General features: G+C 37.2%; 1 protein-coding gene across 2 annotated transcripts; it reads left to right on the top strand.

Moving 5' to 3' along the window:
* Positions 1-313: 313 nt before the first annotated feature.
* Smp_070610.1 (mps one binder kinase activator-like 1 (mob1 homolog 1) (mob1)) lies at positions 314-21,059 on the top strand (the record flags this gene model as incomplete). 2 transcript variants are annotated; one of them, XM_018798897.1, is made up of 5 exons in its annotated part: positions 314-359; positions 5,472-5,722; positions 12,439-12,666; positions 18,661-18,824; positions 20,558-20,737. In XM_018798897.1, the coding sequence occupies exons 1-5, from the start codon at positions 346-348 to the stop codon at positions 20,735-20,737; spliced, it is 837 nt and encodes a 278-aa protein (XP_018646667.1). In that variant the 5' UTR covers positions 314-345. The 2 variants fall into 2 exon arrangements, with proteins under 2 accessions (XP_018646667.1, XP_018646666.1); XM_018798908.1 differs by lacking the exon at positions 314-359 and adding an exon at positions 5,080-5,294 and having other exon boundaries at positions 20,558-21,059.
* Positions 21,060-21,866: the final 807 nt, after the last annotated feature.

Here is a 21,866-nt window from a genome sequence, read left to right as displayed (position 1 = left end):
AAAAAAGCCGAAATCCGGTCATTGGCGCAGTGGCTAAAAAAAAGACTAACAAACCTTCTATCTCTTACAAACTGAAACAAACTAATCTGAGTCGATTGCACACACCTGTGCGTATAATATATGAAAACTTACAGATGACTTTTGAATTCATTGAGAATTGTCTAGTTTAATTGCCGAAGTACCTCACTGGATGTTATCATAGACGTAGATTTGCTCAATGACATCATTGTGTGAGGGTTAGGAAGACAGCTATTTTATATCAGCTTCTTGGAAAAAATATTGGAAATTAGACATCGTACCGGTTTTCAACTTGTGCGGTACTGAGTCTCAATATTACTATGTGCGATGAATTTCTTATTGTAAGTTGCACATAGATTGACAATAGCATCCGCTATGATATGGATCTTTAGTGTACAGATTTTGGTTATACATCCCCATCGGTTTAGATAAAATATGAGAGTGACTGTTTCATGTATAAAATAAGTGCTAGTTTTGGAAACATGCCTGATACATATCTAACTCTTATAAGTGTTGCACCAAATCCATTCAGCTTAATCAAGTCAATGTCACTTCATACACATTAAAGAACAATTCTCAATGTTCATCAGTTACTACAGTCAAATTAATAGTTATTAAATTCTGTCATAAAGCTATCAGGTTTATTGGATAAAGTCCGTCATCATCAACATAGGATAAAGTTCAATTTGCCGCAAGCTCATACCACAGAATTATGAAACCAACTTAGTGCGCAGCAAAAAAATTGAAGTAGTAATATTATAGAAGTCTCGACATTTAGGAAATGATTAAAGACGCAATATTAGTAGTATGGAGCGGTTATTAATGTAAAAATCAGACCACGACAATCGGTAGACCGAAGCGATGCGGCGACCAGTTTTCATTCATATCCGGTAGGGTCTCCAGTCTAAGATCCCAGACAGATTTGTGCTTTGTAGATAGGCGATAGGGAGTTTGTCAGTCCTTTTCTTTCTTCTTCACTTATCTAACCTCTTAAACGAGTTGAATAAAAGTTTGGATAGTCTCCCTTATGGTACTAAATTTCAAGCATTCATTACGCAACGAAAAAAAATCTACACGCCTTGCAGATCCTGTCCATTCTTGGCTCTCAAACGCCAGGATGTTTGGGATGCGTTTCTCCCCATCCAAATGTAAATTGTTACTCCAGGACTGGCCTGGCCTGCATCAACACCTGAACTAAGGATAGGGAGTGAAGTAGTCGAACGCGTGGACAACTTCACTTATCTTGGAAGTCTGATCAACCCTAATGGGTTGGTGTCTGACGAAATCTCAGCACGGATTCAAAAAGCTCGTTTGGCTTTTGCCAACTTACGTCACCTATGGCGAAGACGAGATATCCGTCTATCAATTAAGGGACGAGTATACTGCGCAGCAGTTCGTTCTGTTCTACTTTACGGCTGTGAAACATGGCCATTAAGAGTAGAAGATACTCGTAGGTTACTAGTATTTGACCACAGATGCCTTAGAAATATTGCTCGCATCTGCTGGGATAACCGGGTAAGTAATAGTGAGGTTAGACGCAGGGTATTAGGGAATGATGGTAAATCAGTTGATGAGTTGATGAATCTTCATCGACTGAGATGGTTGGGTCACGTGTTACGTATGCCTGAACACCGATTACCACGACGCGCAATGCTGACTAGTGTAGGGGTTGGTTGGAAGAGAGTTAGGGGCGGCCAAACCAAAACATGGCATCAGTGCTTGAAGTCACTAACTTCTAGTCTGAGTCATGTTGGCAGATGCAGACTACCTGGTTGGGGTCCGCGTGACTATCGTAATAAGTGGTTGGAGACTTTGGGTGACATGGCTCAGAATCGATCACAATGGCGTAGGTGTATACACTCTTTATCTTCCCTTAAACCTTAAGATTAAAATTGCTTCATAACTTTTTTCCTTCCTATACTATATCCTTATATACAACCTTTCTTTATATACTACCACCACTAAATTAATTACTTGTATGAATCCGGTGTTCATCTTATTGTGCTAACGAGGTATGGCAACTTGGACCGATGCATATATGTGCCTGATCCTACGTTGTTGCTGACTGACTGACTGACTCTCAAACGCTTTGCCCATGCCCTCCGAGTTGTCCTGGCCTAGATGGAAAACAGAAAGAGAATTTATTAGCTCCAAGTCCATTATTTGCATCATAAATAACTCCCCTTTTAGTTCTGTGTCGCCTTTTGAGTAAGGACCTGGAAGCAGTACATGTTTACCTTTTAATTTGTGCAGTCTACCCTTTTTTTCTCATATTAAATATCTTAACAAGTATATGTGTGATCAAACTGTTCGAAATGTAGTGCACAAATATATCACATAACTCTGACAACCTTCGTCTTCTCGTCTCATTGTCCAAGCATTCCTTTGGGATACTTTCTCGTACCACGCACAGTGGTTTTGGAATTGTTAGACTATATTTCCAAGATGCAAAAATTCTTCAAAATTAGATATTTTATTGTTTTCGATCGTGTTCATTTATTTAGATTTCCATTTATCACTTTTTAATATGATCAACGAAACTAAGTTCAGAGTGGACATATATTTCAAATCCACATAGTTTGCTGAAGTTTTATGATAGTAAGCTTCACTTCTCAGTGGAAACAAGATTCTCTGCCGGAAAATAAATTAGTTATAGACACTCAGAATCCATTTTCTTCCCTATTCCGCAAGGCATCTGGAAGTTGACTCCTGCTTCTGTTTCTGAGAGTAGCTTGGATATTAGCAACTTGTGTTGTGTTCAAACGTAGACTTTTAGTCATCATCAGGAGAACCAATGTGCATAAAAATGAGTGATCTCTGTAAGAGATTTGGTTTGATGAGCTCCGAGATTATTTTGCCGTTTTCCACTATATAATTTACCTTTCTTTTCGTTGCTGATAGGTTAGGGAATAGGTATCTGGGCTTCATATTTGCTCTCCCTAGCTGCTCTTCTAGAAACCACTTTGAATTACTCATTGACTTTATTGTGTTTGAATTGCTACTTTAAAGTCTTCCACTTCTTCTAGGTCTGACTTTGCATAGAATCCCGTTCGTTGTAGTGAGGTCACAAAGATATCTGGCTGATCTTACTTTCCAGAACCCCCAATATAGGGATGCAACGCTAAACTTTAGACTACAGAGCCTCACTCAACCATTTCTCGTTATCACACCAAGTCATCACATAACGTAACTACTCTTCTACTGCTCCACTTACAATTTATTTTGCCATAGTTAATTTATCTAAGGAGGCGGTAATTTCTTTATAATCTTGAGTGTATCTGGTAATTGAAGACATCAATGTTTTAATTTTAATGATAAGCTCTCATGATATTTTTTTCAGCGATTGATAATATCTTCAAATAACACTGACTATCATATTCGTGTTCTCATGCGTGATACAAAATATCTACTGTGTTGCAGTTCGCCCCGTTCTACTTTGACTGTGAAATGTCTTTAAAAATAGAGTATATTCATTGGTTACTAGTATTTGACCTTACGTGTCTTCGAATAATTTCTTTGAACCATCGAGCTAGAAATTCCAAAGCTAAACGCATAGTACTACGTTCGTATAGCCAACCGACTGACGAAGTATTGGACCATTATCGACTGAAACGCCTAAGACATGTATCACATTTGGTTATCCACCGACTACCTCGGCGGCCGATGATGACTGGTGTAGAAGTAGGTTGGAAGGAAGATAGGGGTGGCCAAACCAATATATGGCATCAGTCTATGAAGACACTGACTGTCGGACTGAGTCATGTAGGTATGTGCGGATCAGCTGACTGGAGTCTGTGTGATTATCGTAGCCTATGCTTAGAGACTAAATGACATGGCTCAGAGTCGTTCACTGTGACTTAGGCGCGTTCGCACTTTTTGTTCCCTTAAATCCTAAGTTTTAAATTTCTTGGGGGCCCTACCCCGAGCCTTTGACCTAGAGGTCTAGTCCACATGGTGGTGAAACAATGTCGGGAAATGCAGTCACGTGGCAGCCAAGGACCAAAAATAAATTCAAATGCATCTGCTCCTTCAGGATCCTGTAGCCCATTTACACCATTGGTTTGGAATAAAGATTTTCCAGCTCTTCTAGGTGGCTTCTCTGTATCCACTAACCCGATTAAAGAGCCACGCAATCGCTTTTCGTCTTCTCAATTTTGTAAACAACACCCCCGTCTCTAGAAGTTAGTAAGTAGGACTTCCCTCTCAGTGGATGTATACACGTGGTCATGTGAGAGCATTTCGAGAGGAGGGGCTGATTCTTCCCACCCTCAGCTTTACCAGGACATTTGGGGAGACCAAAATGGTTGGTGACCAGCAGTTGAATCCAGGACGCGCGCTTCGTCCTATTTGGGACTCGTTTAATGGATGTAACTGCATCCTAGAGTTAATGTTCACTCTGGAACTCGATCCCAATACTGTTCGCTTTAAAAGCCATCGCGTATTCCATTTAGCTACTAAGTATGAACAGTTACACACATGCGCTTAGTTCTACGTTGCGCTTAACTGGTGGTCTATGGTATTCGCTAAACGCTAACTAAATCTTTCGTTGTTGCCAAATTCGTATTATCCATAAATTATCCAACAATAAAAGTTCAATCAACCTATTTTGTAATATATGTGCTACAAAATAAATGATTTAATTTTAATATATATTTGTTTGTTGAAAATAACAACCTACTTACCTCATATTAACGTACGATTATTGATAATTGTCAAAGTACGGCACAAAAATAGTGCAATATATATATATATATATATATATATATATATATATATAGTTATGTATATTGATCTATTCACGTGATGGCTTCTTTATTATAAAAAACAACAAGATATGCATAATATGCGTTATGCTGTTAAACTATTTAATTAACTTGATTGAATCATTAGAAAAAGAGCCAATAAATATACAACTTAATAGCGGCTTATATCTATCTATCTATCTACTTTGATTGTCATCATAATGTACAAAGTCACAAGATGGATACATTGATCATATAAAAAAGGATTATTATTATAGAAAAGCAAATTGAAACTCTTTTATATTCTTTCATAATTATACTTAAGTTTCTCCTTATTGTATCCTGGTTTTTATTTTCTTTTCTTTGTAACTAACTACTCAATCCCCCTTTATTTTCTATTTATGTATAATATACAATTGTATTGATAAGACCATCAATTAGTAGTAGTATCATTATCACCATCTATTTAAATTCACTTGTTATATATTGAAATATTCATTCAAAAACGTGCTCAATTCAGTGTTTTATGTGCATGTAGGTTATTATTATTACTATTATGTATATTATCTGCTATATATATGTATAACTTCCGTACAATAAACTAATGGTTATATAGGGTTATATATATGATGTAATAGTACAAAGAGATTTGTTTTATTCAATGACAATGGATTATATCCTTAATATTAAATTATTCTCACAACTTTTTAGCGGTAATCGATTATGCAGCAAAACATTCAAACCACGTAAAAATATCTCTGATACTAATAATAATACTACTAATAACAATACAAATAATCATCATACTACTATTGGTAATAATAATAATAATAATAATGATGTTATTGGTAAACAAAATGATTTATTACCAGAAACTGCTGCAACATTGGGTAGTGGAGATTTACGTTTAGCAGTTCGTTTACCTGAAGGTGAAGATTTACATGAATGGATTGCAATAAATAGTAAGTTCAATATAGTTTATTCTATTGAATATATTTACTTGAAAAAAATATTACTGGTCTGTTAGATGTTTCATTGATGATATGTACAAAAAGGGTTATATTATTCCATTTTATTAATCCATAGGATTGACCGGCTATTTGGTTTGTGTTAATAGAATAAGGATAACTTACGCCTGTTACCCCTCGTCGAGGAGCATAGACCGCTCACCAGCATTCTCCATCCAACTCTGTCTTGGACCTTTCTTTCCAGTTCTTTCCAGTTACTATTCATCTTTTTCATATCTGCTTCTATTTCCCGGCGTAATGTATTCTTTGGCCTTCATCTCTTCCGCTTCCCTTTCGGATTACAAGTTAGAGATTGCCTTGTAATGCACACTGGTGATTTCCTTAATGTATGTCTGATCCACTTCCAACGTCTTTTCCTAATTTCCTCTTCAGCTGGAAGCTGGTCTGACCTCTTCCATAAAACGCTGTTGCTGATAGTATCCGGCCAATGGATGCTGAGTATTTTGCGTAAACAACTGTTTATAAATACTTGTACCTTCCTGATGATGGTCGTAGTAGTTCTCCACGTTTCAGCTCCATACAGTAGGACTGTCTTGACGTTCGTATTGAAGATTCTCACTTTGAAATTAGTTGACAGTTGTTTTAAGTTCCATATGTTCTTCAATTGTAGAAATGCTGCCCTTGCTTTGCCAATCCTCGCCTTTACATCTGCATCCGATCCTGCTTGTTTATCAACGATGCTCCCCAGATACTTGAATGTTTCCACCTCTTCCAGAGTTTCGCCATCAAGTGTGATTGGGTTGGTGTTCTCCAAAGGATAGCTAGATCGAGAAATATTATCCGTTTAGTCCATGAATCCTTTAACTGTTAGTCTAAGCCATGATCTTAGACGCAAACTATTTAGTTATAGTTTATCCGATAACCACAACTAATGGTTGGTGAATTTGGGTGATATGGCTCACAATCATTTATGATGGGACTGATATATTCACTCTTTTTCTTCCTCTTCGAATTCCAATTCTTTTTGAAAAATACCTTTCCATTTAATTTTGTCGAATCCTATCCTCAATATTTAATCTTTCTCGTTATGATTACTACTATATTATATCATTATTGTTTACTACCCATCTTGTCAATTTCCTCTTGTGCTAATATGTCGTGAGGACTTGGGTCAACTCACATTCCTTCTAGGCTCTACGTTGATGATGTTTGTATAACGTCTGGGTTTATGTTAATGTGTCGTGGGTAATAATAGGTAAAGTAATGAATTATGTTAACCAGTTCATTTAACTTGGATATTTTATAGTCTTTTTTTTGAATTGTCGTTATTGACGAAATCCCTGCATGATTGTGTTACTTTATCTTCACTATGACTACATTTACTAAATAACTACCGTAAACTACGTAGAATTTAGTTTGTTAGACTGTAATGTGCAGTATGTGTGATAACTGACTCTTTGCAATTTCGGAACATAGGAGTTAAAGCTGTTGAATCAATTGTTAACTGTAAAGATTGTACTGAATTATTTTAAATATCAGTCATAAACAACGTATAACCTGGCATATCGGTTGAAGTTGCTACACCACATTAGTACAGCGAGATGAATATCTAAGTATTAGAAGTAGCAGTACTATGGTGTATACTCTTATGTTAATAGGTATAAGTATCATGTAACACCAGTCAGAAGTGGAATGTCTGTGAGCAGAAGGTTAACAAGATTGAAACGAAGAGAACGAAGAAAGAAACTGAAAGCAATGTAGATATCAACAAAAATGAAGCTTGTATGAGACAATTCAAAGAAGATGTGCAAATGATGTGTTTGATGTATGATTTTCACATTTTACTAAACCATTGTTTGATTGTACATTGAACAATAAATTTAAGCCAAATTGTTTGTAATATAAAAGTTAGTGGTACTAGTCTAACAAGAATGAGTGGGACGGGTTTCAAACTTAAGGAATAGCAATTAAAAAACCCAAAATATCTTGACAACCTCTGTGAATGCTCTATGATTAAAAATAATATCAAATTTCTTATGAATGTAAATCCGAATCGTTTTCTAAACATATTTTTCAAGTAGTTTAAATATGGTTACATTGTAGCATAGATAATATAGCAATTCATCAATATAACATTCTTTAACTTTGGAATGAAATAGATTTCATCAATTAGAAACTGAAAACTTTACAACAAAGGAACTGGCCATTGAATCTCAAGTTCAAGTCTTCCTAAGAATTTATGTACTAAAATGAAGATTTCTTTTTGATTATATCAATAACTACTTAATAGTAGTGAGACAGGGTCAGAGCAGGACATATCACCAGTTCATGAAAATACTGTATATTAGACTGAGACGTGTTATAGTAGCTATAGATCATCTTGACCACTCACTGTGGAAATTGGATGACATACCCCACAATCGGCGGCAACAGTCCAGACCCATTTACTCTATCCTTAGATTTTAAGTTTTAAAATTATCTTCTATAGTTTATTCCTAGGATTCATACTCTATCCCCTTATCATATTGCCCCCAAATGCCCTGGTACGGCCGAGAGTGGGGAGAGTCTACTCTCCCTCTCGAAATGCTCGCACATGGCCAGCGAATATATAGCCTCTGCCAGGGAAGTCCTACTCACTGCCTTCTCGTGGCGGGGGTGTTGTTTACGAAAGTGAGAGGACGAAAAGCGAATGTCCGGCGCTTTAACCGGGTTGGTGGACACGGAGGGTCCACCTAGGGGAGTTGGAAAACCCTGATTCCAAACCAATGGTGCACATGGGCTCCAGTATCCTGATGGAACGAATGGCGGACGAACCTGTCATTGGTCAACGGCTACCATGGGACTGCATCTCCTCACGATGCTCCATTGCCTTGTGGATCAGACCTTTTGGTCAAAGGCTCGGGGTGTGGCCCCCTAAGAAAACCACCTGCTTCGGTTTGGGCACCCGGGCAGTATCACAGCCCACACACACAAATAGTGTGGCGCATATGTACCTGGTGCCCTTTTGTACCAATACATATGTGTTTAAATAAATAAATAAAATATCATATTGTCTATGTCTAATATTTCCTATTACCACTTGTACTGTTACTAATATTATATATATACTTTCCAAGTGTAATGTAGTTATCCAATTAATCGCTAAACTTACTGAAAATATTAAACCGACTTTGAATGGATTGTTATAACCATTTCCAACCAAGAAGTCATAATCACTACCGGTTGAACTTAAACATTCCAAGTCCACAATCCTTTGTACGTAGGCTTGAAAAAATGCTGCAAAGGGCTGGCTTCTGTTGGTCCTTCACGACTCTCTGGCTGGGGTCCAAGAGATGGTGCAACACAGTGGCTAGAGACTTTATCAGTCATAGCTCAGAATAGAAAACAGTGGCGATCCTGCTGTATGTATTTAAATAAATAAACGTAGGGTTGTCGGTCAATATACACTACTAAAATGGTTTGATTGATTTTAAATATCAAGTTTTGTTCAAAAAAATCTCAAATCATGATCCCATCTCTTCAATTATTGTGTGTTTTAATAACTAAATACTGGTAGGTTTTACTTAACTTCTTACAAAACACATGCTATTCATCATGGCGTTTTAATCCTCACACAGAAATTTAACGCTTGCTCTATTAAATTTGAATAATTCGTCAGTGTGGTGTAATTTTACTGTTTCCCGAAAACCCACTCATAATTTACTGAACAGTAAAATAACAATTGTATTTGTATGGGTTTGAATCCCCTCGTTGTTGATGTTCAGGACTACAGTTAATCAATTTCTTTTGATATATATGTATGTTGATTGGAAGTGCCTCGATATTACCACATATTCACAAGTATTTAAGTAAAGTTGCATAGTAACTATTAGTAGAATCCAGGAAGCGCTTTTCTTTTTATTTGGGACTTGCATCCCAGTGTTGTTGTTCACACTGAAACTCTAACGCGTCGCTTTTCGCTTCAAACGCTTACCGCGTCTTTACAGAATTATTAAGTCCAATTGTATTGAATTACTTGCGACTTAATGAGAGTATCAAGGCAGTCAGTTTAAGATTATATACATCCCAAAGGATACTGATCATTCTCAGTCCTCAACATTAACAATCGAAAATTCAAACGCTTTTAAATAAATTAAAATACATCCCTGTTCCATAAACTAACGTTTATTTAGATCGAATAATATTTTGGTTGTTCGACACTGGGTATGAGTCTCAGTTTGAACATCAACACTGAGATCCAGGTACATCCACTTAATGAGTCTCGAATAGTTTATTTATTTATTTATTTAAATACATAAATATTGGTACAAAGAGGCACCAGATAGATATGCGCCTCACAAATCTCATTTGATTTGTGTTAGGGCTGTGATACTGCTCAGATGCCCAAACTGAAGCAGGTGGTTTTCTTAGGGGGCCACACCCCAAGCCTTTGACCAAAAGGTCTGATCCACAAGGCAGTGAAGCATCGTAAGGAGATGTAGTCCCATGGTATCCGGTGATCAACGATTGATTCATACGCCATTTGTTCCCTCAACATACTGGAGCTCATGTGCACTAGTGGTTTAGAAACAGGGTTTTCCACCTCCTTTAGGTGAATTTTCTGTGTCCAGCAACCTGGTAAAGCGCCGGACGCTCGCTTTTCGTCCTCTCAATTTCGTAAACAACAGTAATGTCACGAGAAGGCAGTGAGTAGGACTTCGCTAGCAGAGGCTACATACCCGTGGCCATGTGAAAGCATCTCGAGAGGGAGAGCGGACTCTCCCCACTCTCGGCCGTACCAGGGAATTTGGGGGCATAGTATGAAATGCTAGTCTTAATTTCTTATGCTAGTTACTATCTAACTTTACTTAAGTAATGTTAAAAGTTTACTATTATTGATAGCGTTGCTATCAACTGTTGTTTTTTGTTTGACAAAACAATTACATATTCTACTTTGAAGTATACATTGTTGAATTACTCACACACACACACGTACATGTATATCAACAAAAGATGATGATATGCGGTTTTTTCTGTGAAAAAAACACATCAATCATTCATAGATCAATGATAAGTGTTCTCTAAACTCATCTATATCAATGATTCTTCTTTTTTATAGATTCAAATTACATGTTCTTCTTATAGTTGTACATTTGTGATCATTTGAGTTCTATAACTTATTCAGTTAAAAAAAAAATTGATTTTTCTTTTTTTTCAATGTCGTAAATTATTCGTTCTTCATGATCATAGCAACAATAAAATGCGTACATAATTAGTCGACTTAATCTTCCCTCTCCTTATCTTTCTCTTTCACTCCTCCTTCTCCTCCTCCTCCACCCTACATGTATACATTTCTAAAAGAGTGAGTTACAATGTTACTACGACTACTACTATTTATGTCTTATGTGTTAGCTTGTCAAAACAACAAACAACAACCACCTCAACAACAAACAAACAAGAATTCAGTTATTTTTTGGTGTCACATGATTTGAAAAGAATCAATTAATGAGAGCTGTAACGTTAGATTTATAAAAAAAACTGTCATTGTAATAGAGTTTGTATTCATTTTATGAACTACAGTTGATTAGTTTATTTTTTAGTATTTTGATGAATAGATTACTTCAATATTGTTATTTAGTAAAATTGATTAGTATCAGTCAGTTACTACGTAGAACTTCGTACGTACGTACGTACATCAGTTCGAGTTGCCATACCACATAAGCACAGAGATGTAGTTGTCGATTCAAATCCCATTGTGGTAAAAGTAGTTAAGAGTATAAGCAGTTAACCGAAATATTAGGGTTTGAAGATGTTATTGATTAGTGACACTGTTATGCCCCGATAGCAATAGTGCATGGTAACTTTGGGATCCGTTTATGGACCAATATTATGCATATAATTTTTTATCGTATATTTGCTAAATGATTAAACTACTCATATTCATGTTCCTTTCATGGTGAGCTGTATTTTGACCCTTGGACTATTATTGTACGATTTACCATTCCTGAGTTATACGCAGTCTATTAATTACTGCTCCCCTTATTCACAGCCACATTTAGCTAACTCTTGTACAAATGTTATTTTCTATTTTATTGGTACGATTTGGTCAGTCTGTTTGGTTTATAAACTTTGAAATACAATGATTCATACCATAGAGGCTGTTATTGGTGTTCTGGACTTAACTGGCTGGGCTAGGCAGAAAGCAGGATCGATAAGCACTCTAGACTGCTCGTAAGGTTTTCGTTTGTCACTGTTCCAATCGATAAAAAGCAAATGTCGTACACTTTAACCGGGTTGGTGATGGACACAGAGGGTCAACCTAAAGGAGTTAGAAAACCCCGATTCTAGACCTAAATTTTACATGGGATCCAGTATCCTGAAGGAACAAATGGCGTATGAACTTATCGTTGGTCACCGACTACCATGTGACTGCATCTCCTCACTTTGCTCCACTGCCTTGTGGATCAGACCTTTTGCTCGAAGGTCCCGGCTGTGGCCCCCTAAGAAGACTACCTAGTTCGGTTTGGGCACCCGGGCAGTATCCCAGCCATCACATAAACTGAATAATTTGTGTGGCGCATATGTATTCGGTGCCCGTTCGTACCAATGTTTATGTGTTTGCATAAATAAATAAGTGAATGGCATTAAATCCGGTCTCATATTAATAATAATACCATACTATTATGCAGAATTAATATTTAACCAAACACTACTATTCTATCTTCTTATAGCTGTAGATTTTTTCAATCAAATTAATATGCTTTATGGTACATTACTTGAATTTTGTACGGATGATACATGTCCAATTATGTCAGCTGGTCCAAAATATGAATATCATTGGGCTGATGGACAAACAGTGAAAAAACCATTAAAATGTTCTGCACCACATTATATTGATTGTTTAATGATATGGATTCAAAAACAATTAGAGAATGAATCTATATTTCCATCGAAAATTGGTAAGTTTTTTTAGTTTATGAATTATTACTGTTAGATTGATTTATTATTACTGTTAAGTAGAGCGACGTCGGTAGTTCTCATCGGCCCGATGAGAAATGCTCTGCGGTGATATTCGTGACGCATATCCAAGCTATCGAAGCTAGTATTTCAAGGCGGTAACACTAATTGAATGACCATCACAGGGTCATGACGTCATTATAACTAACATGATATTACCACTGGATATGAGCAAACCTTACAATTTAGAAAATAATCAATCATAAGACTGATCAACTACAGTTAAATGTAAAGATTAAGACTTATGTCAATAATTTCATAGCGAAAGTGGGACCCATTAATTGGAAGTGGGAAAAATAGGATAAGAATAACAAGTAATATAGATGATGTTTCAGCCTTTAAATCAATGTGTTTACAATGTGATGGTGGATATCGCAGATCTGATATTGATACACAGCGTGCTATGCGCTAATCTTTCAAACTGACTACGTGAACGAGAAGACAAGAGTGAAACAGAAAGTCTATTGGGCTACCGAATAACATTTATATAAATACATCTCTACCCCTTAGAAACTTAATCCATTTCTTAGACAATAAAATGCGCTTGCCTATCAAGTCACTTCTGATTCCTATCAAGTGATCTCATTTGGCTATTTCTGATTGAGTCATCATATCATTATACACAAATTTAAGCAAATACGTAATTGTCCAGAGCATACTCAGCAGTATCAGTTCAGGAAATCGTAAATACCGTTGATCTAAGCCGGTTTATCTTCAAATATGGAATGTGATATCATTATCTTGATTTTGTGAGGCGTTGTAACTTGGGCCATTGCAAGTTATCTACACTCCAGATCTAAAACTATCCATAGCCTAATAGTGTTATCATTATTAATTATTCTTCGCGCAGTATGCTTTGTTGTATCCAACATTATCACTAACCCATTGCTAGTGTATATGTGTTTGTCTGTACGGGAGTTTTTTAATTTATGTAGGTTGCCAAACATTGGAACACCAACTACGGAGAGTTAAGTGCTTGTAAAGACACGAAACTATCATAAATCAGTGACTACAGCATTAGACTGACTGATCACTGGTCAGTAAACAGTGTCATATTTGATTAGTTATTCGTGTTAATCTTATTCTATCGATCAGTTTGAAATCTAACTACTAACCTCGGTCAACGGAAAATATATACACTGTTGCTACTACGTTCGGCAGTAATACTGGGCAACGTATGCTTGAAAAAACGTAAGATGGTATTCGTCCGATCAAGATTCCAAATGCGCCTTGTCGACGATTCCTGTCAACTAGCTAGAAATCTACATCCTGGTGCCTCCTGACTGTAGCTGCTAGCTTGACGTGGTGGTCCAGAATCTCTGTCGTGATGAACCATTCGAGCTATATCTGCTAAAATATTTATTCATTTATGTCCTACCATACAAGACAGGTTGGGTTAAGATCGGTACTACTAAGAGCAGTAAACTCATAACCTGAAGGTCTGTGGTATGTGACAACAGTAAGGTATTTCCACCAAATAACGAGCATTTCAAATGATGTTACCTTCTCACAACGAGAAAAAACCGACCTTAAAAAGAGCATATCTCACTTTTACCTACTAATTTCTGTCATCACTGGTTAGAGCCTCATACGTACTGAACTAACTTATCTGAAGCTACTCACGCAAAGGCTTTGCGCGGCAGGCCTCAGATAGCTGTCTCTTGGGACTATACTGTCACTTTCCCTGGGTCGTCGAAACCACTATTAATCATCTGACTTCTTTTCAGTTATCTTGATAATTACCCTTCTACGATATGGGTGACCAGAAGATGATGACCACCCACACACACATGACATTCGACACTATGTTGTCCTCCAGCTACCTTACATCCGTACAGGTCATTGTTTACATTCATATTTTTATTTTTAACTCAGTCAGTCAGTCACAACGTAGAACTTCGTACGTACGTACGTACATCAGTTCGAGTTGCCATACCACATTAGCACAGAGATGCAGTTGTCGATTCAAATCCCATAGTGGTAGAAGTAGTAAGAGTATAAGCATTATCTGAAAGATAACGGTTGAAGATGTTATTGAGGGAGTATAATACAGTAAAATAAATTTGGAAAGAGAAAAAAGATAGAGACATGAGGAATTCAGAAGATTAGAATTTGGTAGAACACAAAGAGTGGATGCACCTTCGCCATTGCAAACGATTTTAAGCCATGTCATTCAAGGTATCTAACCATCGATTGCTATCATCTTGTGAATCCCAACCAGGTAGTCTACACCTACCGGCATGACTCAGTCCAATTGTCAGTGACTTCATGGATTTATGCCACGTTTAGGTCTGGCCGCCCCTAGCTTTCTTCCAATCTACTCCTACACCAATAAGCACGTCGGGGCAGTCGATGGTTGGGCATACGTAACACTTGTCCCAGCCATCTCAACTGATGAAGTTTCACTACTTCATCAATCGATTTTGCATCCTTACCTAGTACCCGTTTCCTAACAACTGCATTACTTTTAACTGAAACATTTCATCCAAAATATTTATTTTTTAATTGTCTATATGTAATACAATGTGATCCATGTCTATCTAACTACATTTCATGTTATGTTAAAATCATCCGATCACATGTTTGTTTTTTTCGATGGAAGTAACATACAAGAAATAAACATTTCTAATGGTGTCAGACCATATGGGCAGCTTCTTTATGTTACTATGTCCTTCTCAAGGTCACTTATTTTTATGGTTGTTAGTAAAACAAACTAAACACTTAAAATTCAAACAAAGCATAGGTACCTAGATCGTACTAAAATGTTTGTAATCGATCGGAAAAAAATCAATGATACACAGTTTTTTTTGTTTGTTTGATGTTGAATCGGAACCATGTGGACAGATTAAATGCTGCGTATTTGTGTGTTCAACTTTGAGTCATACACTTGTGTGTGTATCAGTCATATAGTTTAGAGCGTGGTTTCAGGAGACCAGGCACAACGTTCCGCGTACTCGAATCGTTTAGCCTAGCGGTGCGAGGTGATAAAAGGACGTGAGAAGGGTTAGTCGTGGAGATAAAAGAGTTATTAGCAGGCGTAGGAAGAATTTAAATGTGACCAACTTGGTCTCGTGTGCAGTTACGGTCGCCTACACTGTGGAAGGGTATTTTTTGAGGGACCTGAAAAGTAAGTTGGATTACTGTTGGTCTTAACGACCTGGGAGCGTGACCGCAGTGCCCAAGGAACAACTGCTCAAGGCCGATCACGCACGGCCTTTTTGTAGGAGGTTTTTGACGTGCTAGCTCCGTTCTTCAAAGGACCTTACCGCCGGAGACGGAAATCCGTGGAATAAGGCGAGGTGTGCATTTTTAGGGTCGACCTTTTCTAACCCCACCCCTCCTTATGGGGAGGCAGTATCGCTGTTATGCTGGTTATCTGAAGGAAACACCTTACTGTCATCACACCCCTGTACAGTCGGCAGTACGACTTCGCCTTCGGACCTTGGGTTTGCTGCTTTTAGTCCTACCGCTCTTCAACCGACCTGTCTGGCATGGTGGGACCTTGAGGAACGATTGTTCCAGCCAGCATAGCTCGATTGGTTCATCACGATAGGCAAGCCCGACCACCACGTCAAGGTAGCAGCAACAGTCGGGTGTGTATAGAGTCCCCTTGTACTATATTTTGACTGCAAAAGCCGAAATTGTTAAAACTGTGCTCGAATCTACAATAGACGAGTGTTCTAACCATCATTTCTTTGGTCAGTTTCTTATATGTCTATGTATAGTTAATTTATAGTTTCACTAGTTTTCAAATCGATTAAGTAATGTTCACTTTCTTTTTAACTTAAATGACATACTATCACTCCATGAAATAATTACACCAAAATCAATAATCTTAGTTTACATAGTTCCTGGAGTTACGGTGAAAAGCCGTGACCACTGGGCCTCAACTGTGTTGGGTTTGATGTAGTAACCCATTGAAGATAATAGGAGATGGCTAAGCGATATCGCAGATTGATTGAATTTAGACTTATATACTACTGGATGCAGGCTCGGTGGTTTAGAGGCTAAGCGTTCACGCGCGTGATCGTAGGTCTTAAATCTGACTTCCGGTAGTGGAGCCATGGACATGCAGTGCTTAGAATCCCCATATGGGTATGAAACAGCCGTTTACTCTTTTCAGATTTTCAAAGGTTGTCAAACTAAAGTCGGTTCGTAATAATAATTAAATTTAACAGTCTCCATAACCCTATACCGATAGTATCAGAAGTTGATTTAATCTATGCTAAAGCGCCATCCTTGTTAAATAATCCCCAACCACCTCCTACTTCACGTTTGTTGGTGAAGACTTGATTGGAAGAAAGCTGGGGAATTTCAGATCAAAATGTGGCATCAGTCTGTGAAGTTTTTAATCTTTAGTCTGAGTCGCGTAGGTTTGAAGTCTGTGCGACTATCCTAACCAGTGGTTGGAGACGTTGTGTGACAAGACTCAGAATCGGTCATAATATGCAGATATATTCACTCTTTGTTCGCCTTAGACCTTGAGTTTTAAAATTAGGTTACACCTTTTTTTTTATTCTGTGAACTCATTCCTGCTTGAGACGTATTCTTTATATCGAATCTTCTCTACTGTTACCGATAACATTACCACTTTTACTTCCCCGGACTTGTCTCACATTATAATCTGTACGTTTTTTGTTTTCATATTTTACGTCAAAGACTAATCTTAGTTAGATCACCAATGAAAGCCGGGAAGCAATAGACAGCTGTTTCTTCCTACTGCAACACCTTTCAGTAGTGCTGACCCACGACCCTACTGGGAGTCAAACGTAAGACTTTTAGTTTGTGCGCTGACACTTAGCTTACAGATCACTGAGCTGCATTCTCTGACCGAATTTATCAGATAGATCACTGGTTCTTTTTATCTTATAGCAAACTTAAGCTGGCTATTATGTAAACAATTAACGCTTATTTCTCCCTGTAAAAGACAAGTTGAATTTGTCTACCTACTTACTGGTTAGGATTTTGTAAAATAAATCTATACTTCCAACCATTTAAGTAACAATGAATCAAATCAGATATTAGTTGTCGTTGTAAGGGTTCATCTAAGGGAGTTGGGAAACCATAATTCCAAACCATTGGTGCACATGAGCTCCAGTACCCTGAGGGGACTAATGGCGTATGAACCAACTGGCTAGCATGTGACTGCATCCTCTCACAATGCTCCACTGCCTTGTGGGTTAGATTTTTAGGTTAAAGGCTAGGGATAGGACCCCTAAGAATATCACCTGCTTCAATTTGTGTGCCCGAGGAATATCTCAGCCCCCATATAAATTGAATGATTTGTGTGACTCATATATATTCGGTGCCCTTTTGTACCAATATTCATGTGCTCTAATAATAAATAATCAGAGCTGGAATTTAAACTCCTTTAGAAATCGTGTTTATCATTATACATGCAATGTTTTGTGGTGTAGGAGTAGGTTGGAAGAAAGCTAGGGGGCGGCCGGACCAAAACATGGCACAAATCCATGAAGTCACTGACAATTGGACTGAGCCATGCCGGTAGGTGTAGACTACCTGGTTGGGATTCACAAGATGATAGCAATCGATGGTTAGATACCTTGAATGACATGGCTTAAAATCGTTTGCAATGGCGAAGGTGCATCCACTCTTTGTGTTCTACCAAATTTCTAATCTTCTGATTTCTTATACTGCTTCAATAACATCTTCAACCGTTATCTTTCAGATAATGCTTATACTCTTACTACTTTTACCACTATGGGATTTGAATCGACAATTGTATCTCTGTGCTAATGTGGTATGGCAACTCGAACTGATGTACGTACGTACGTACGAAGTTCTACGTTGTGACTGACTGACTGACTTATCAATTATACAGAAATCGTTCATCAGAATGATTATGAAATCATAAAAATGCTATCGCTATTATCTTATTGAATAAAATAATCTGTATATTAAATATTTCTAATAAGGTGCTCCATTTCCTCGTGATTTTATCAATGTGGTCAAAGTGATATTAAAACGTTTATTTCGAGTTTATGCCCATATTTATTATCAACATTTTTCTGAAGTTCGAGATCTACAAGAAGAAGCTCATTTAAATACAAGTTTTAAACATTTTATATATTTTGTATTGGTAAGTGTATTATTGCCTTTTCCGTTTGTATATATATATGTATATTTGTCGGTCTTTGAAGTACTCTTTATGTACAAGGGGGACATTGAGTGAGCATGTTATGGGGTTTAGTCTCTTGTATCCTGAATAAATTGTTATAACTTCAGATTATATGACTGAAAGTCCTAATTCCTATTGATTCACACAGCTCCTCCTATCCCCAGTTATTATTATTATTTGAACACATAAATATTAGTACAAAGGGTACCGAATATATATGCGCCACATAAATCTTATTTGATTTGTATGAGGGCTGTGATACTGCTCGGGTTCCCAAACCGAAGCAGGTGTTTTTCTTAGGGGTTCACTTCCGGGGCCTTTGACCGAAAGATCTGATCCACAAGGCAGTGGAGCATCTTAAGGAAATGCAGTCCCAATGTAACCGGTGACCAGCGATTGGTTAGTACGCTATTTGTTCCCTCAGGATGCTGGAGCCCATGTTCGCCATTGGTTTGGAATCAGGATTTTCCAACTTCCCTAGGTGAACTCGCCCGGTTAAAGCACCGGACATTCGCTTTCCGTCTTGTGAAATTTCGTAAACAACACCCCACTAGCGAGAAGGCAGTGAGTGGGACTTCCCTGGCAGAGGCTATATACACGTGGCCATGTGAAAGCATTTCGAGAGGAAGGGCGAACTCTCCCCACTCTCGGCCGTACCAGGGCATTTGTGGCTTATCACAAAGCAAATATAGCAAGCAGAATTACTTATTATTATGATATTGTGTTATCCTTATTCAAAAATCTAAAGGGTTATACAAATAGATTACATGACCACAAAAGGTAACAAATGAATATAAATTTGTTTTAAATGTCTCATCATCATTAGTCGCACAATAGTTAGCCATTATCTACCCTTATATCTTGTATCTGATACTAGAATATTAAATTGAAGTGAAAATTAAAGGTTGAGAGGCCAATTAACCTATGAAATAGTTCCATAAAGTCATAGAATGGGGATTTGAACCCTATCAGAAGGTGTTAACTTTCTGATAGGGTTCCTAACATATCATTCTAATCTAATATTAGAAACCTTTAGCGATAAGATTCAAAACTGGTTACAGCTCGTCCATTCTCTGGTCATTTTTATTTCATTGCTCTGCTGCTTGACTTATCAGTTTAATACACAAAACAGTAGAGCAGCATCAGAAGATCCAGTTCTAGTTCTGTAACCAAAATCGGTAAATACTCCATTCGTTTCCTGAGGATGTGAGAGCCCGTGTACATCATTGGTTTGGAATCTGGGTTTTCCAACTCCGTTAGGTAGATTCATCTAATAAATATGTGTGAGACATTCACTAGTATGTCGTTAGTGGATAAGCAACGTGATGGTCGATGCTACGAGTGGGTTTTTTGACAAAGAGTGTCAAACACAACCATCTTATGACAAACACACAGACATTAGTTATACTATACAGTGATCAATCCCTGTGCATATCTCAGTGCAAAAGGAGATAAGTTGTAGTCTGAATAGTCCATTAATAACGTCTCAAACTGTAAAGCTGGATGATGCACATCCTATCCCCATGTGAAGTATCAATTCGTTCAACATCGTTAGATATAGATTGTCGGTGAGTTCCAACTAGCACAAAAAAAACCTAAATCGACCAGGGTTTCCTACCAACTGACTCCAACTGCTTTTATCTTAAAAACTGTTCTTTCAATGTTTCATATTTACTTTTGTTTTTAACTTGTAGGAATTTAATTTAGTTCAAAAACGTGAACTTGTTCCATTACAACATTTGATTGACTTATTAACAACAAATGAATCTACTACAAATGATGAACATAATAATAATGGTTCTACATCACATAATTATTCATTACGTATAACTACTAATGATAACAATATCAGTAGTACAATCAATGATAATTAAATATTACAATACATATCTCTATTTAGATGGTATAATATGAATCTATACCTTTCATAATAATCGTTATCATTGATAACGACAATGATCATAATCATGATTTATGCCTTAATCTATATTCTTGTAATGACTTCTTTCTTTGATATATATATATATATATATATATATATATATATATATATATCCTATTTGGTACTTTAGCGTTTGCATGGAAACTAATATGTTTTTCATTTGTTCTATATGGATAACTTAGACTGTTGGTATACCAAAAACAAAACATAATGTATATGTATATATAAAAAATAAATACATAATAGACAGGTGATTTCATTGTGTTGTTAAAGGTATAAGGAAGGAAATTTGTCGCTTCCTGATTTCCCATATGATAAAAAGATATACCTTCTTGTGGGGGGGGGTAGGTTGAAAACGCAACAGGGTCAATGGTATTATTAGCGACCTGGGAATGTGATTGCAAAGCCGAAGGAAAAACTGCTTGAGGATAAACATACACATTTTTGGGAAGTTTTTAACCTATTCGCTTCATACTTCAAAAAGGCTTTACTGTCATAGATGGAAATTCACGGGGTAAAGTAATGTGTGACATTTTTGGGCCTGAACTTTTTTAACCACTTCATCCTGTTGCAAGAAGGCAGCATCTTTATGGATGCCAGTAATCTGATAAAAAAATCGTACTGCTATTATACCCCTGTACAGTTGTCAGTTCGACTTAACCCTCGGCTTTAGTTTTACCGTCCTCCAGCAGACCTGCCATCCACGACACCTAAAAGAAGAGGTGTCCCAGTTACTACATCTCTATTGAGTTATTGCAATATAAACTCCTAACCTACCACTTTAAGGTAGTAGCTAAAGTCGGGAAATACATTACTTTGAAAGTGGATATCCTTACTGTGGTGATAAGCATTGGTTCAAACTAAACTCCAGTGTTTTATGCCAATCGGAAGGACAACCACATTATTTATAAGCGTTTGAAGTAAAAGGTACTGGGCTTGAGTCCCGATGGAGCACCAAAACTTTGATACAGGCACATTCGGTTGACGAGTCTCAATTGGAATGAAATGCACCTGGATTACACTGCTAGTCAAGCTATGGTGTGGGCTACTTATATCCACAT

Source organism: Schistosoma mansoni, assembly GCF_000237925.1.
Source record: "Schistosoma mansoni, WGS project CABG00000000 data, supercontig 0150, strain Puerto Rico, whole genome shotgun sequence".
Classification (NCBI taxonomy): Eukaryota; Metazoa; Platyhelminthes; class Trematoda; order Strigeidida; family Schistosomatidae; genus Schistosoma; species Schistosoma mansoni.
Note: the sequence above shows the minus strand (reverse complement) of the source record. Positions and strands in the feature narration are given on the sequence as shown.